This window comes from Gopherus flavomarginatus, chromosome 4, assembly GCF_025201925.1.
Source record: "Gopherus flavomarginatus isolate rGopFla2 chromosome 4, rGopFla2.mat.asm, whole genome shotgun sequence".
NCBI lineage: Eukaryota > Metazoa > Chordata > Testudines > Testudinidae > Gopherus > Gopherus flavomarginatus.
In genome coordinates this window covers 10428766-10442980 of record NC_066620.1, presented here as the reverse complement: position 1 = coordinate 10442980, position 14215 = coordinate 10428766, and the positions used below count along the sequence as shown (strand labels likewise).

Sequence of the window (14215 nt, the reverse complement as noted above, 5' to 3'; positions counted from 1 at the left end):
GCCGAGCAAACTAACAGGGGAGGGGCATGTACATGTGTATCTTCAGGGCAGCAGAGTTCAAACCACTGACTAGAGAGGTGGGCATTGTGGGACACCTCTTGGAAGCCAAGGAGGGTGACATAAGTAAGTGAGGTGTCTACACTGATGCTGCATCACTATAACTACATTGCCAAAAGCTCTGTGCCGCTCATCAAGGTGGCTTTATTGTCAGCATAGCAGGGGAATTACATCGGTGGGAGGAGCATTTCAGTGTGTACTTCCGTTTTATAGATTAAAAACTGACTTTTGTTCATAAAACTCTGTAGTGTAGACAAGGCCTTCTCTGCCTTGAGCAGAAACTCACTCGCTGGCTGATTGCCTGTTCAAAGTCTCTCTTCAAAGGCCCAAAGTGGAGTTATGAACCTGAAGCCACAGAAGAACCCCTGTGTCATTTGAAGGACCGCCCCCCTCCCCCGGCCAGAGCCCCTTTTGGAGTTGGGAGTGATCTCTGGTAAGCTTATTAGCATGCATTGTTTTTAATATATTTCTGCTGTAATGCTTCAAATGTGTGTGTTTGCTTAAAAAGAGCTGTGTGGTAACCGTTGGTGATTATTGTGTTACTAGTCTCAGAAGAGAAAGCAAAGTGCAGATGCTGGCCAGTTAGGCAGTCTGCCTTGCTGGGGAATATCATAGTAGAGTAAGGGAACTGTTCAGTCTGAAAATACCCCGGTCAGAAGGGAGAGCTGCATCTCCACCCAAGACAGACAATGGCTGGGGAGCTGGAAGCTGGGTGCCCATACTGGACCATAGAGGGGGCATACAGGTGCAGTTGCCCTCAACTGAGACACTTCTAAGAAAGGGTGTAAGTGTTCCGTGCCGAGAGAAGTGGCAGTATATCCTGCTCTTCATAGCAGAAAATGACATCAGAAGAGATTTAACTAGAATGGTGTGAATTAAAGCATGAATACAAGCAAACATAAGGCCACTGTGGTAAATCCAGCATTGCAGTCCTAATGGTAATGCATAGCGAATGATCATTTATGCATGTAGGGAAAATTTCCATAACAGTCCTATCCTGAGATGTAGCTGGTAAATATTTGTAACACAACCCTATGAAGCTGGCAAAGAAAGAGAGGGGGCTGGGAGCATGGCGACGCAAACATTTAGTTTGTGGCAAACTGGAGTGTGAATCTACCCCACCCTAGTCTGCTGTACACTAACTAGCCCCGTGGATCTTTTCTGATACAAAAACCACACAGATCTCTCAAGTAACGATGCCAATGCATTCCAAAGAGATGTACAAGAATACACTGTCCCTTCAAAGATGAGGAGGGGTTGACAGGATAATGGCTAAAGATATTTTGTTCGAACTAGCAGGTTCAAGGCTTACAGTGATAACTAACATTTGGAGCGTAGTATGTAACTTGTTGATATCAATGTGTAAAAGGAGGGGCAGTTTTGCATTGGGCTAGGGCAGTGTCATGTTATGCTGATTGAAATGGCACCATTGTCGCAGGTGTACATGTGTTAGTGTACTTGTAGGTCCTATGGGACCTTTGCCACTGAACCAAGCCTGTGCTCTTTCTTTATGAACAACATTGAGGTCTGCTGAATCAGTATGCTGCACACTCTGCTCGTGCAGCTAACACTGGAGCGCTAAGAACAGCAGCACTAGCAGTGTTAACAACTTGGCAGTCTTAACACCACTTTGGAGCACTAACATCACCCATTGGCAGAAATGGAGGTGCACAGAGGACTTTACCGGCAGAAACTAAGGCCTGGTCTAGACTGGGGGGATTGATCTAAGTTATGATTCACATAGCTGAAGTCGACGTACTTATATCTACTCACCGCAGTGTCTTCACTGCGATGAGTTGACAGCTGATGCTCCCGTCGACTCTGCCTGCGCCTCGCGTGTCAGTGGAGTACCAGAGTTGACAGGAGAGTGCTCGGTGGTTGATTTATTGCATCTAGTCTGGACGCTATAATCAACCTCCGCTGGATTGATCACTGCTCGTCCATCCTGTGAGCAATGTAGACAAGCCCTTAGGCGCCAATAGGTTAGGCAGCTGCTGAGTAGGATTCATGATCTATATTCTGGATTTATGTGCTTAAATCCCTTTATGAATGTAGCCCAGTATTCATAACCTTTAAAATAACTGAACTAAGAATCCCTTGAATAAGAAGTGGTATGAATATGTTTATAGTATGGGCACCTTGACAGGAATTTATGGAAGATACTTCACGTGGTGTGCTCCATTTTGAAGTAGGGATATCTTGAAACTCTTGTATAAATCGATCACACTGAGTATTGTATTTATTTTTACGTTTTTATTAGAGAAGTTGAAAGTTTCATCTCAGAACTGACAATAACAATCTCTTTTCATTTAATTTGTTTATAGGAATATGCAGAATTGGTTTGTACAAGCATATACAACAACTTAATTGGTGCTTAGTATAATGAAATCAGTAATCTGATTTGTTCTAAACTACCAGTTTTCCATGCAGTCTCCTTTGTATTGGCAGCATGGGCAAATTGCAAGCAGAATGCTTACATGCATTGTTCTGCAATATAACTACAGCAGGCTTTAAGAACATGCAAATTAACACTGTAGCAAATTGTTTTCGTATCTAACAGACATAAAAAGGTTATTCCTGATATGAAATTCTGAAAATCTGCATAAATATTTGTGTGTAAAATTAAATTAGTTATGTACTTTTCTTTTAACTAGAACTTGAAGTATCAAGAATGCCCACATAATTAATTCATATACATATATATATATAGATAGGTCTTGTTATGTTAAAAGTCTTCAGAATGAATCAAATAATATTTGGTGACATACATTTAATCTGTATTTATTCACTAATAGAATGACTGTGGTCATACGGTTGGCATTAAAGTCATAACTGGTGATTGTATCACATGCAAACATATTTCTAGTAATTCAGTTTACTAATTTTGTCAGTGGCAACATTTAGGTGATTTTCTACAATATTGTGATTTAAAGTGTATAAATACTTTTTACATTTTCACAGTTACAAACTTTTTGCCAATAGTCATTTAACAATCTTTAAGATACAATGAACTATAGTATCTCGGATCTGCAGCAACAGGATCAAAATGTAATTTCTATACAAGCAACGGATGATGTAAACTTTTCTTAAAGTGCCTAACACACAATTCCTTTAACTTTAGAGCACTGATTAGTTTTGGCACAAAACAATGTATTTCTACTATGGTAACCATTTCAACAGCTTGTACAGGATGTTAGCTCTGTCAGGAATGATAAAGTTGATATGGCACTTGCTGAGGGCATAATTTTAATGTGGAAATATCCTGCGAAATCACTGTTATCCCAGTGTATTAATTCTGCTGATGATATTTGTACTTTCCAATATCTGCAGCTAATTTTCAATTGCTGACAGTTTGCTGCAGCTCAAAAATGTGTGCACAATAGAAAAAAATCACCAAAAAAGGACTAATCTTTCAAATGAAGCTGATGATTTTTCTTAATTATTATTATTTAGTAGCAGATCCATTTAAAAGGCTTGATGCTATGAGTTGCTGAGGGCCTCCTAGCTCATGGCATCTTGCAGGATGGGGGCTAATACAGTAAGATACCAAGCAGGAGAATAAAAATGGTAAATAGCATGTTGTTTTGATTATGATTGTGTTACCATCTGAGCTTATGTTAAAATAAAAGAAACATGATGCGGTATTTTAAGGACCTGCGCCTACAATCCTGACGTAGGAAAAAACACCCATTGAGATGAATGGAAGGTTTCCTGAACAGGGAGTACAGGACTAGACTTTAAAATGTGATGTGCCTTTTTTTATAGTGTTTTGCGCAATAAGGGAATTTCAGTACCCACTGTTAAAAAGGAATATGCAAAACCTTAAGACTTGGTGGTCTGTGTCTACATTTTGTTTAAACAGAAGGGAAAAGAGCAAAAAAACCTGCTTTCCCTCCCAGCAATGATGGTTGGAATTTTACGGATACTGGCTTTCCTGGCTTCAGTTTACATGCTGGAGTTTTAGACTACTGTTGCTGGCCTGCGGTCCATCTCTGCTTCCAGCTTCACCATCTGCTGCATCTCCTTTGCCTGTAACCCAAAATAATCACGCTGTTTCATCATCGAGTACCATACTAAAGCTTGTGTTCAAAATCAATTACATTTTCAGCACATAGTATTTGAGTGGAATATATGTAACGAGACCATTCTCCCTATCTCAGAAAAAATCTGCATATTTTCAAACATCGCTGTTATTTTTCTGCTGGTGCTTATAAGTTACAAAATACGAGGAAACATTCCTAGGATTTATGGGTGACTTTTTAAAAAACACACAATAAAATGCATCTGAAAGCCTCACCTTGTATGAAGGAAAATCATGCTGTTTCTGACTGAACTGCCTCTGGAAATGGGACAATGGCTTGGAGACACACTTTATCAGCCCTGGCTGAGTTTGGACTGGTGTTGCCTGGGAACCTAAGGGTTACAACCTATCATCTGGACCCATTTTTGGCTGGCCAATGAAAGACAATGACTGGTGTGAACGATTATTGGACTTACTGATGGCAGAGATGTTGATCTCTTATGGTGTCCAAGATGGTTTCATCTAGCTTAGTGATTTTAGCTGTTTATTTTGGCTGTACCTCTTGCTCCTGGCATCAATGCTTTTGTTGCCTGAAGATTAGGCTACTGCAATGTGCTCTACATGGGGCTACATCTTGAATCCACCTGGAAACTGATGCTGGCACAGATTGTTGGGAGGACGACAGCTAGTTCAGTGGGAGGAAGGATAGCTCAGTGGTTTGAGCATTGGCCTACTAAACCCGGGGTTGTGAGTTCAATCCTTGAGGAGGCCATTTAAGGATCTGAGGCAAAAATCTATCTGGGGATTGGCCCTGCTTTTAGCAGGGGGTTGGACTAGATGACCCTCCTGAGGTCTCTTCTAACCCTGATATTCTGATTGTAGTAGCCCACATGTTAAGCAATATATTTCAACACTTTAAATAAAGTTAAAGGTGTTATTTATGCCCTAAATTGCTTCGGACCTACCAACTTGAGAGGCTACCCCTCAGTTCAAAGTGTGGGGGCAGTACCTACCCCTATGCATTTTCCATGAGGATCCTTCAATTTGTGAACTCACTTATCATTCTGATCCAAAATTACCTAAATAGGCTGTCCACTCTGTCTTTACAGCCAGTCTTCTGGGGATAGGGGATGTCTTAAGATTGAAAATATCCTCACGTCTCCCATATGCTAATCTTTTCCCCAGTATGAGTGGCCGCTCTGCTGCTGCTATACAGGGAGGAGTGGTCGCTGGATTTGCCTTATTGTGTATTCTGATAAACTGTAAAGATGCCTATCAGTTGGGATAGTGTATGCAAACAGGTGTTTCCAGATGTAAAACTGGGCAAATGAAAGTCCAAAACAGTCATTTAGATGCACACTTACCTAAAGTACATGTGGGTTTGTGTAGGTGCTATCGATGTACCCCTCTCTGAACAGTTAGCTCTGTGCATTTCACTGTCACATTTTTGTATACTCAGCTAATTATAATACCAAAGGCAACTGTATTAAATATTATAAATGCCTTGTAATCGCACTTTACATTCCTATGACTTTAAAGTTTGAAATAAATGAAATAATTTGCAAATGAAAATATGGAAACATAACATTAATAAATGAATCAGTGTGTACAGCCTTTTCTGAAATACTAGAACTGACTTGCTGTGTTCATTTAGTGTGTGAATTCTGCAAGCGAAAATGAAATTCCAACTAAAATGCAAACTCTCTGACACAGCTTGTATTTATTTCTCAGTAACTGAAGTGTCTCTCTCTCTGAAGTGCTAATGTGGTCCCCAATACCTGAGCACCTCCCAACATCCCTGTGAGGAGGGTAGTAATGTTATTCCCATTTTACAGAGGGGGAACTGAGGCACTGAGAGACTAAGGGCTTTTCTACATGAACATATAGTTCACAGAAAGCTGTGGTGTGAATCTATCCCACACTAGCCTGCCATGGACTAATTGTCCATGTGGAGCCTGCTGATGCACCTTAGTTCATTTCATATAAGACTAGATCAAAGCACATTAGTGAATTGTGTCAGCAGGGTTCACCTAGACAATTTGAGGGCAGCAGGGTAGTTTCATACCCCAGCTTGCCACAAACCAAATGATCATGTAGACAGGTCGGAGGGGACTTGTCCTTGCCTAGGGTCACACAGGAAGGCTGAGGCACAGCAAAAACTGGAACCCAAGGCTCTCAAGTGCTAAGCCAGTTGTTTTACCACTGGACCGTTCAGTATCTCATGAGCAAAGCCCTGTAACTGTTTTGCAGATTAGTTTAGCCAGAAGGGTGTAGCTGTAAAGTGAATTTTGTTCAGAATAACTCTACACCATCTGGCCAGGCTGCCTGTTTTTATCAACTGACAGTCAGCCACTGCATTCTGAAGTGAACACATGAATAGGATATTTGTAGATGAGCTTTGTGGAAGTAAGTACTTGGAGTCAATATGAATTCATGTAGTTAATGGGACCTATGTGTTCAGCTTGCAAGGCGCTGTGTGCCCTCATTTTCAATGGGATTTGAGGGTACTTAGCACTTCACAGGACTGACTGCATCAAGGACAAAGTGCTGGCTGCCAGCCAAATTAATGCTTTGTATAATTGTCTGTCTCTAATTCAGTACAGTTATTGTAGATGTGAATAAACTGGGTTTGAGGATGGGACCCCAGTAAATTATCAACTGAAAATTTAAGCAGGTCACTAAATTCAGACAAAATTCCACAACTGGATGTTTAAACCTAACACAAATATTTTACTGCTGTTGAGAGAAGGGGTTAATATGAGTGATGGTTATTAGGAAGCTATAACAGGAAAGCTACAATAGTGTGATTAACAGATTCCCTATAGCTGGAAGCCTCTTTTCTTTAGCCACTAAAAAGCTATTTCTAGCTAATATATTTCTGGCTATTTTTAGTGTGGCATTACTTTTATTATTCTTATGCTAATATGTGGAAAATCTGGCTTTGTCTATCAGCATTAGCAGTTAGTCATATATATGTCAACACTAGAACAGTTTCCTTAATCAGTAGATGCTTCTTAGTTAAAAGACATGCTTGAAATTCTAAAGTGTGTCTAACTACTGATAATATAACAATACAAATCATTCTTTAAGTTTCCTGTCCTTGTTACTATAAGAATATATCTGTGGGTCTGAGATGCTAAAGCATAAAATACTCTTACTATGCCAGACTCTTAAATATTTAGTGTACATGAATATTATTAAGTGTGTTCATTATGTTAATGGTACTTCCCAATGGTTGCCTTTACAAAGAATACTCCAGTGAGAATGATTTAATTTAGAAGGAAAGCATATTGAAATAGTAGCTTGCTTATTATAGATCAATCCTACCTTGTATTTGAGACACTGCATGACAGGATTTCAAAAGCTGTTTGTACAAAAATAATAATGTCAAAATTGTAATACAACAAGAAGCAAATAAAATGAATGAAAACTGAAGGGAGATTGAATGCAAGAAAAGAATATATAAAACAGAAGTCTAATAAATGTGAATGCATAATACTTTATGCTGAAGTGTATTTCCACTCATATGTGTATTAGTCTGCACTGTACATCTGCTATGAAAGGTATCTCCACCAGTATGACGTGGAAGGGATATTTAATACCTTGAGAAGTTTTGATCCATATGACCATTAGCCAGGTGTCAGTGCTCTGGACCTGATTCTCCTCATGCTCATACTAGTGTTCATCACAGGTAAATCCACTGAAGTCATGGAGTTACATCAGTGGGAAACCAGCATGACACCAGAATCAGTCTCAGAGCCTTTTATGATAACTCTGTATGATAAATTCCAGGCAGAACAATTGGCACGGAGGCAACTTTCTAAGGATGAGAAATCAAACACTCAAAAGTAAGGAATTACAGAGTTTAAGTTAAAAGCTCAGCCCTAATCCTGCTCTCTTATCTTTATATTGTGCTGGATCTAAAGACTCTCACTGACTTAAGTAGGCTTTGGATCAGGCCCTTAATCTTTTTATAGCTTCGTACATTCTTTTGTCAAGTAGTACAATTTACACTGCAAGGGAATTGTCTGAACCAATCAGATTGCAGCAATGCTACAGTCAGTGTAGCACAGTTACATATTTTTTTCTCATGCATTCATCCTGTGCACTTTGATTAGCTGTGTGTATATGATGGACATCGCTGGATTCAGACCACTTTGTGCTAGATCATGGAGGAGGCAACTAGGGTGGAAATTATACCTCCCTGGAGTAAAGCACATGCACTATGCTAGATTATCAGCACTGTTCAAGTTCTGGAAAATTTAGTGAAAAATGTAGGAAATAAATTCATAAGCCTTGAAGGTGACAGCCACTATGTCCAACTTTTAGCTCTCTCTCGCCTTACTGGGTATGTACTTGCATAGTCCACCCTTGAGTTCCTACTTCACTGAGGCCAACCTGGCAATTGAGCTTGTATGATAATTATTGCTCTGCTCGCTGCTCCTTGTTTTCCACCAGGAATAATTTATTTTTTTTTAATTAAAGATGACCACCAGTTGTCAAGAAAATGATTTTCTTCTCACCAGCAGAAAGTAACATAGTATTTTAACCAGAGAAGGGCAAACTGGTTCTTATAAAACCCTGGAACTGTCACCAATTTTTAGAACAGGACCCAAAACCAAAACCTTTTGAGGTTTTGAGATATTTTGAGCATTTTTTTCACTCCTATTTTCCATCTAGGCTTGGAAACAGAAGTGTCAAAATACTAAGAGAAAAGGTTTTCTTGAGGGCTGACTATGAATGTACTGGAATTCTGGGAGCCTTCCTGCCTAACCTTCCAGTCTCATGAGGTTTGAACAGGTTGGAGGATAAGCTCTGGAAAAGCGGCCAAGTTTTAGATGGTTATCTGAATCGTGTCAGAATTCTTATGTTTGAAGTCCTTCCAATCCTACATTTTCAACTCCCAAAAAAGTGAGCACGCAAGAGTAAAAGCTGTTTGGAGCTAATTTCACCAGTGACTCACACTCGGAAGAACTAGGGGTAGGTCTGTACAGCAGCTGGGAGGTGTAATGCCTAGTGTAGGTGTGTACACACACACACACACACACACACCCCTTAGCCCTGTTCGAGCTAGCATCTAAAAATAGCTGTGTGGCTGTGGCAGCACCAGGTGCAGCTCAGGTTAACTACCTAAGTACAATCCTCCCAAACCTCCTGGGTACACGCTAGGGGGGCTAGCCCAAGTTGCTTCAACCACAGAGCTAGTGGATGTACATCTGCCCAAGCTGGGAATCCCACTTCCCAACTACAGTGTAGATGTATCCTACAGATGGAACTGTGCTCTCTTAATTTAGTAACTCACTGTCAACTTGTGGAACTCCTTGCTTGAGGAGGTTGTGAAGGCTAGGACTGTAACAGCATTTAAAAGAGAACTGGATAAATTCGTGGAGGTTATGTTCATTAATGGCTATTAGCCAGGATGGCTAAGGAACGGAGTCCCCAGCCTCTGTTTGTTGGAGATGGATGGCAGGAGAGAGATCACTTGATCATTACTTGTTAGGTTCACTCCCTCTAGGGCACCTGGCATTGGCCACTGTTGGTAGACAGGATACTGGGCTAGATGGACCTTTGGTCTGACCCAGTACGGCCATTCTTATGTTCACAGTCTTGTAACCCTTTCAAATAAAATACCTGCTCATTCTGCTTCTCCAAGACTTCTAGATGCTCAAGCTGAATTTTTCGCAACTGATCCATTTCCTTTGACTGCTTCATTGCTAGCTACAAACAAGAGAAGATAATACAGGTGACGTGTATCACAAATTATTTTTTAAAAAATGGATAAATAGTTTCCAAAGAATTTTATTTATTGGCTGGTGTTCACAGTGCTATACAAAACATTAGAAGGAGGCATAGTCCCTGCTCTGGATAGTTTACCGTTTAACAGATCTAAAATATATATAACAGCAAACTATTTTAATTCAAACATCATACTAAGGAATTATACCTGCTTTGCACAAGTTACTTAAATGTGATTTTAAACTCTGATTAAGATTTTGACTTGAATTCAGTGACAAAAATCCATTTTCGAGCCAATTCTCAATTCAGGTAAATGGAAAGGTGAATTCAGATAAAATGCCCCAAGATTTCAGTCACAATTTAGAAATTCTAGAGTAGGCCCTGGATCAGCTTGCTGGTGAAGAGAGACCTTGAAATTCAGTTTGAGAATGACTCTGAGGGCTTGGCTACGCTGGCGCTTTACAGCGCTGCCACTTTCTCGCTCGGGGATGTGAAAAAACACCCCCCCCCCGCCCCCGAGCGCAGCAAGTTACAGCGCTGCAAAGCGCCAGTGTGAGCGCGGCTCCCAGCGCTGTAAGCTAATCCTCATGGGGAGGTGGAGTACCTGCAGCATGGGGAAAGCTCTCTCCCAGCACTGGCGCTGCAACCACACTCACACTTCAAAGCACTGCCACGGGAGTGTTCCCGCGGCAGCACTAAGTGTAGCCATACCCAGAGTCTCGTAGTTTCTCAAGTTAGTAGAAATCATCACTGTCAGTGAGCTACAGTAACTGAAGGGTACGTTTTCAAAATGCTGTGCAGAAGCTAGGTGTACATTACACAAGAGGTGAGATTCCTGCCAACAAATCACATACACACACTTTTGTTTCTTAGCAAAATTATACTTACCCTTTTTCTCTCTTCCAGAAACTTTTTAGTGTTGCTGCTGTTTAGTTCTCTTACTCGCCTAAAAAAGGATATTGTGCTTGAGGATTTATTAAGTCCAAGAACCAAAACCACATATCTGAGTCAATGATAAGGAGATAGATAACTTAGTGGCTTATTTTGCCACCTTTTATGCACTACCTTAGACTGTGAGTAGCTCCACTGAAGTCAGTGGGACTAATTGCAGACCAAGGCCCTACACCGGCCTTACGTCTTTACATTATATTTAATGTTTCTGGCTATCTTGGATGTTGTGACTAAGAGAGTTGGAAGAAACGGAACAAGATTGTTGCAAACTAAGTCTGCCTTGACCCTCAGTCTAGAGTGAGCCATTTAATTGAGTTTATTAAGCCATTTGGAGTAGTTTAACAGGGTTTAACATTAAAACTCATACGGTTTATCATGAATAAAAAGACATTTTAACTAATGCTTCACACGGTGTCATTCATAGATTCCAAGGCCAGAAGGTACCATTGTCGTCATCTAGGCTGACTTCCTGTAGCACAGGCCAGAGACCTTTCCCAAAATGGAGATCTTTTAGAAAAAAACCTCACCTTGATTTAAAAATTCTGAGGGATGGAGAATGTACTACAACCCTTGGTAAATTGTTCCAATGACTAATTACTCTCACTGTTAAAACTGTAGGCTGTATTTCCAGTCTGAATTTGTCTAGCTTCAGCTACCAGCCATTGTGTTCTGCCTTTCTCTGCTAGACTGAAGAGCCTATGATTAAACATTTGTTGCCCACGTAGGTCCTTACAGACTATAATCAAGTCACCCCGAGCCATCTCTTTATTAAGCTCAACAGATTGAGTCTAGTACTATAAGGCAGGGTTTCTAATCCTTTAATATTCTCATGGCTCTTCTCTGAACCCTCTGCAATTTATCAACATCCTTCTGGAATGGTGGGCACCAGAACTGGACACAGTATTCCAGCAGCGCTTGCACCAGTGCTGAATACAGACGTAAAATAACCTCTCTGCTGCAGTTTGAGATTCCCATGTCTATGTATCCCAGGATCACATTAGCTCTTTTGGCCACAGCATAGCACTAGGAGCTCATGTTCAGCTACAATTTAATCATGGGTATTTTTAGTAACAGTCATGGACCGGTCACGGGCAATAAAATAAAATTCACGGCCCGGGACCTGTCTATGACTTACACTATAAGTACCCCTGACTAAATCTTTTTTGGGGGGGAGGGGCTGCTGCTGGGGGTTTCCCTGGGGGTGCCACTATTTGAGGGGGTGAGAGGCACCCCAGGGGGCACTGCTCAGGGGGGATGGGACCAAGAGGCTGCTGTTTGGTGGCGGGGGAGGGGCAGGGCCAGTGGCACCAGCTGCCGGAGGCCGCTGAGCAGTGGCTGCTCTGGCTGCCCCCGGGGCTGCTACGCAGGCCAGTGTGGCTTGCTGCAGGGCTGCCCAAGTGGCTGAATGCAGATCCACTCCAGCAGCACCTGGAGCCACCTGCTTGGGCAGCCCTGGGGTCAGCCACACTGGCTGCTGCAGAAGTCACGGACGTCATGGAAAGTCACAGAATGAGCTAATTGTCATTAATATGTATGAATATGCCAGCCTGTAGAGTAAGCACAACCTGATATTATGTGGGTAAGGAAATTAAGTTTGGACGTGGCAGGTGGGCACAAACCATCATGTTTAGTCAGTCAGTTGTAGTCAGGTTTTAAGTTAGTTTCTCTTGGGTCTTTCTATAGCTTTCTAGTTCTCTGGCTTCTCTTAAATTCTTCATCTTCCACTTGAGAACTGAGGAACCAGACTCCTTTGGCATGCCAGAGGTGAGGCTGGTCCTTTGTCTCTTACCACCAGGTTACAAGGAAGGGTGTGAGTGTGTTAATCTAGGAAGTTTTATAGCAAATAATACCACGTGCCTCTAGAACAATATTAATTCCTTGTTCATTCTGATTATTTTCCCACCAGATTACTATTCCATTTATCTCAATACAAATCTTTACGACTGTATTTTTGCTCTCAGCATGAATGTCCTTGTCATACATCCCAAGGGTCCTTGCAAAACTCTGTGTAGCCTGATTCTTGATCAAGAACCTTATGTTCTGATCATATTAACTGGCGAGCCTATAACCCATATTATCTAAGCAATAATATTCATCCCCTTAAATCAGGCAACAACATTTAGCCGTATTAAAACACATATTGTTTGCTTGCGCCAAGTTTGAGTCATTGATGCATCTTCTTCCTTATTTACTACTCCCCTAATTTTTGGGTCATTTATTAGTGATGATATGTTTTCTTCAAGGTCATTGATAAAGATGTTAAAATAGTGTAGGGCCAAGAACCGATCCCTGAGGAATTCCGCTGGAAACAGACCCGCTCAATTATGATTCCCTGTTTATAGCTGCATTTTGAGACCTATCATTTAGCCAGTTTTTAATCCATTTAATGTGTGCCATGTAACATTTTATAGTGTTCTAGTTTTTTAATCAAAATGTTGTGCAGTACCAAGTTAAATGCCTTACAGAAGTCTATTATGTCAACACTATTACCTTTATCAACCAGACTTGTAATCTCATCAAAAAAAGATAAAGTTAGTTGGCCGGGATCCATTTTCCATATTTTATAGTTATCATATAAATAAAAAGAAAGTATCTGACTACTGTTTACATATAATACACATTTGTAAAGTGCCTTTCATGGCAAGAATTCTAATGAGCTGACACAAAATAGTTGAAAGATTTGAATTAGACTAATTGCAAAAGTCTGAAAAAGAGAAGTGTCTTCAGCCTATTTTTATATATAAGCACAGCTTAAGTAATTTAATGTAATTAGCAGAAGGTTTTCATAAACCTGGAACGTGATTACCAAGGGCTCTGGGAACTGCTGTCTCCAGTATGTACTAGAAATCTGTAAAACTCCACTGCTCATTCAGAAGGAACAAGATCAAGCCCTAGGATCAAAATAGCCCAGTTCAGGGGAGGCAATAGAAGGTGAAAATGTTCAACTATTTAGCAAGTCCAAAGCTGTATGGAAACCTTGAAGGCTCACGGGAAATCATCATACGAACATTGCTTCTACCTGTGTATTCAGAACACCTTAGGTTGAAATGGAATTTTAAAGAGCTACAAAACTGCAGCCCAAAACGAGGGAGAAAATGCAAAAAGCTATCACTGAAATCAATGCTTCTGGTCTCCCAAGTCTGGAGCTCAGACTCCAAAACTAGGGATGGCTCTCCCAGACGTGCAGTGAAGACATGCTGCCTGGCTTTCTAGCTTCAGATGTGGTGTGGTCTGGTCTAGTGGGGCTTGGAGCCCCGCCAACAGGGAATATTGGTCAGCTTTCTAAGACCAGTCAGCACCAGGTGAATGAGGAAGCTGTGGTCCAAGGTTGGAGGATCAATGAATGATACTATGCTGTCAAACAGCCCTAGCTCCTTTACCCCTCACACCTTTCTTTGGCCTCCTCCCACCCCGCCCCAAGCTGGTTTGCCCCTACTAATCTCACACCTA

At 41.1% G+C, this 14215-nt stretch overlaps 1 protein-coding gene across 4 annotated transcripts in view; it reads right to left on the bottom strand.

The window, feature by feature from the left end:
• Positions 1 to 2340: 2340 nt before the first annotated feature.
• PLCB4 (phospholipase C beta 4) overlaps positions 2341 to 14215 on the bottom strand; it is a 205931-nt gene continuing 194056 nt past the window's right edge. For 3 of the 4 annotated variants that reach the window (XM_050952026.1, XM_050952029.1, XM_050952027.1), the window contains 4 exons: positions 10703 to 10760; positions 9710 to 9796; positions 7406 to 7442; positions 2341 to 4086 (listed from right to left, as the gene is read on the bottom strand). In XM_050952026.1, the coding sequence (XP_050807983.1) occupies positions 3998 to 4086; positions 7406 to 7442; positions 9710 to 9796; positions 10703 to 10760 (271 nt within the window). In that variant the 3' untranslated portion in view covers positions 2341 to 3997. The remainder of the gene's footprint in view (positions 4087 to 7405; positions 7443 to 9709; positions 9797 to 10702; positions 10761 to 14215) is intronic. The other variant, XM_050952028.1, reaches the window with a different exon arrangement.